General features: G+C 59.5%; 1 protein-coding gene across 1 annotated transcript in view; it reads left to right on the forward strand.

Moving 5' to 3' along the window:
- Positions 1–1,999: 1,999 nt before the first annotated feature.
- The window catches only part of LOC110174565 (potassium voltage-gated channel subfamily H member 2-like), a 61,956-nt gene continuing 60,431 nt past the window's right edge, over positions 2,000–3,524 (forward strand). The window contains 3 exon segments of the mRNA XM_055151406.1: positions 2,000–2,206; positions 2,425–2,608; positions 2,769–2,935. Of these exon segments, the coding sequence (XP_055007381.1) occupies positions 2,000–2,206; positions 2,425–2,608; positions 2,769–2,935 (558 nt within the window).

Raw genomic sequence — 3,524 nt, forward strand, 5'->3', positions numbered from 1 at the left:
GCGAGGTGGGCTCAGTCGGGGGGCTCATCTCTCTCATGAAGAGCGAGTGTACGTTCGAGTCCGGGGTATCGCACTCAGGATTACTGTCCACTGTCGGAGCAGTCTGGGGGGTTGGGTCCCTTAGAGCTTCCATGTGTGCACCCAGGTGTGCCCTCAGTTTATGCTGCGAGAGACCTCTTTTGGTGTGAAATTTCCGTTCACAGTGGCTGCAGCCGTGGTCACCAACATTTATAATCCGCCGTCTAATGAGTCCGCACCTGGAGGAGTGACCTGCCATGGCTGCCACCGTGGGCGAGGTTGAGCCACACACCTTGCATAAAAGGTTCACATGTCTCGCTCTGTGGGTTCTCCGGAAGTGCTGCCAAGCATTCCTGAGGGTCTTGATATTCGTGTCGCAAAGTACACAGCGGGATTGCACCCAAGGGCTCCGCAGTCCCACCCAGGTGTCCGACGGGAGCGCTTTGTTTGTAAGTGTTGGCCGCCCAATCACTCTTTCATTGGTCGACATAAAGAAGACTTGCTTCTCTTGGGACGCAGTAGGGAACAGCACCCTTCTTTCGAGCCTAACGGGTCTCCAGGGGGTAGAGCGGCGCGGTGAGAGAGCAACACTGTTAGGGCTGCTCCTCAGTCCATGGCGGAGCGGCGTCCTACGTGGACCCGATATAATGGGGAGGCTTCCCATGCCAGCCTCGGCTTCTTAACCGTCCGTCTGGGGGTGGAGGAGGAGCCATCCCTGAGGCGCTTCATACCGGGGCTTCTCTGACTGTGCGCCATCTGGAAGACAAAAGAGGAGAGGGTGCGTTAGAATATACCTCTCACAAAAGTGTCAACTTGATTCCTCCGTCCTGCAATAGTCAAGGCTGGTTAGGGTTAGTCATGCCCAAAACGGGCCCACCATGTCCAACACTCCGCCTGAATGGAGTGACCGCTCCCCCCCCAAGTAAGCCCCGCCATGCCCTGCAAGAGACCAGCCCTCAGAAGAGGGCTGGACAGCGGGTAACTATCCTCCAACTATCCTGACAACAATGATCATTCTAGGTTCCCGACAGAGTAATGTTACGCATGTTACAGAATGGGATATCCTGTATTGTTATTTTTCGTCACTACCTCCCCGAGTCGGGAGTGGGTAATTTGCGCGCCTGCTGCCTTCCTTGGATGTGGTAGCCGTTTCTCAGGCTCCCTCTCCGGAATCGAACCCTGATTCCCCGTTACCCGTGGTCACCATGGTAGGCACAGAAAGTACCATCGAAAGTTGATAGGGCAGACATTCGAATGAGACGTCGCCGCCACGAGGGCCAGCGATCGGCTCGAGGTTATCTAGAGTCACCAAAGCGAGCGGGGAGCCCCGAGAGGCAGCCCCGCATGGGTTTTGGGTCTGATAAATGCACGCATCCCCGGAGGTCAGCGCTCGTTGGCATGTATTAGCTCTAGAATTGCCACAGTTATCCAAGTAACGGTAGAGCGATCAAAGGAACCATAACTGATTTAATGAGCCATTCGCAGTTTCACTGTACCGGCCGTGTGTACTTAGACTTGCATGGCTTAATCTTTGAGACAAGCATATGCTACTGGCAGGATCAACCAGGTAGCCCCGTGTGTGTGCGCGTGATCCGGCGCCGCCCGGCCGGAGCGCACGCGCTCCGTCCGTGCGGACGCTCGGATGTCCGCTCGGAACCGCCCCGCCGCGCGGCGGGGCCGTCCGTACGTTCCGTCCTTGTGCCGAGCTCCCCGGGCTGGGGGGGAGCCTCTCAGTGCAGGGCTCGAGAAACCGTGTCCGCCGGGGACCAGCCTCCGCATAGGCGCCGGGGTACCGGCCCGCGCCGGCCAGCGTCCGCGGAGGGGCCCCGTGGGGGAGCCGCCGAGTCAGACCGCGCGTCTCGGCCTCGCTTCCCGGAGGTCAGGCGGAGGGGGAGGCTCAACCGTCCCGCGCTCGCCTTCGCGCTCTCCCGCTAAGCTCAGGAGCCTTTCGCTGGGAATAAATCCGAGCGGAGGCCCTCAGATGGCGGGTCTCGCATGCCCGTCGACCACACTCTTCGTCCCGGTTCCGAAGAACCATCATTTGTCCAAATCCGTTCACTTAAAAAACGCGTCTCACGAAAAATGCGCGGGTCCTCCCTCCGGACCTGCCGGGAGTTGCGCATTTCGCGTGGCGGCGGCTCACTCCCGGGCGCGAAACAACGTGGGGGCGGTGAAAACCGTGCGCCTGGTACTCTGCTCGTGTGCCTGGTACTGCTGCTTGTGTGCCTGGTACTCCGCTGTGACACTTTGTCATTATTTTCCGGGTTTCTCGGTGTGCCTGGTACTCCGCTGTGACACTTTGTCATATTTTCCGGGTTTTCTCGGTGTGGTACTCCGCTTTGACACTTTGTCATATTTTCCGGGTTTTCTCGGTGTGCCTGGTACTCTGCTTTACACTTCCTCCAGACTCTGCCTCTTACACGTGACGGCGGTCCCTCCCGGCCGGCCGGGAGTTGTCACGTCCGCGTGGCGGGGGTGAAATGCGCGGCGGCGGGGTCCCTCCCGACCGGCCGGGAGTTGTCACGTCCGCGTGGCGGCGGGTCCCTCCCGGCCGCACGGACGCGTGGCGGCGGTGAAAAGCGTGCGCCTGGTACTCTGCTTGTGAGCGTAGTACTCCGCGTGGACACTGTCATATTTTGGGGTTATATTCTGGGTGAGCCTGGTACTCCGCTTCACATTCTTTCATATTATATTATATTATATTATATTATATTATATTATATTATATTTTATTTTATTTTATTTTGGAGCATGGCACTGTCCGGAGCTCCAGGCCTCCAGGGACACACTCCCGGCTCTCTACCCGGGGAAGGTGAGCCTTTCCCGGGCTAAACTATTGAGGCTGGGGGCCTCCTGGCTCCGGTGCTCCGGAGCTCCGGGCCTCCGGGACACACTCCCTGCTCTCTACCCGGGGAAGGTGAGCCTTTCCCGGGCTAAACTATTGAGGCTGGGGCCTCCTGGCTCCGGTGCTCCGGAGCTCCGGGGCCTCCAGGGACACACTCCCGCCTCTCTACCCACTCACTGTCAGCCTAATCCGGGCTAAACTACTCAGGCTGGGGTCCTGGCTCCGGAGCTCCGGACCCCCAGGGACCTCCAGGGACACACTCCCGCCTCTCTACCCACTCACTGTCAGCCTAATCCGGGCTAAACTTACTCAGGCTGGGGGACCTGGCTCCGGAGCTCCGGACCTCCAGGGACACTCTCCCGGCTCTCTACCCACTCACTGTGAGCCTACTTCTGGCTAAACTACTCAGGCTTGGGGTCCTGGCTCCGGAGCTCCGGACCTCCAGGGACCTCCAGGGACACACTCCCGCCTCTCTACCCACTCACTGTCAGCCTATTCCGGGCTAAACTACTCAGGCTGGGGGACCTGGCTCCGGAGCTCCGGACCTCCAGGGACACTTTCCCGGCTCTCTACCACTCACTGTGCGCCTCCCCCGGCTAAACTACTCAGGCCTTGGGGTCCTGGCTCCGGACCTCCAGGGACACACTCCCGCCTCTCTACC

This window comes from Boleophthalmus pectinirostris, unplaced genomic scaffold (assembly GCF_026225935.1).
Source record: "Boleophthalmus pectinirostris isolate CB_2022bp ecotype Guang Dong unplaced genomic scaffold, ASM2622593v1 HiC_scaffold_16, whole genome shotgun sequence".
NCBI classification, from domain to species: domain Eukaryota; kingdom Metazoa; phylum Chordata; class Actinopteri; order Gobiiformes; family Gobiidae; genus Boleophthalmus; species Boleophthalmus pectinirostris.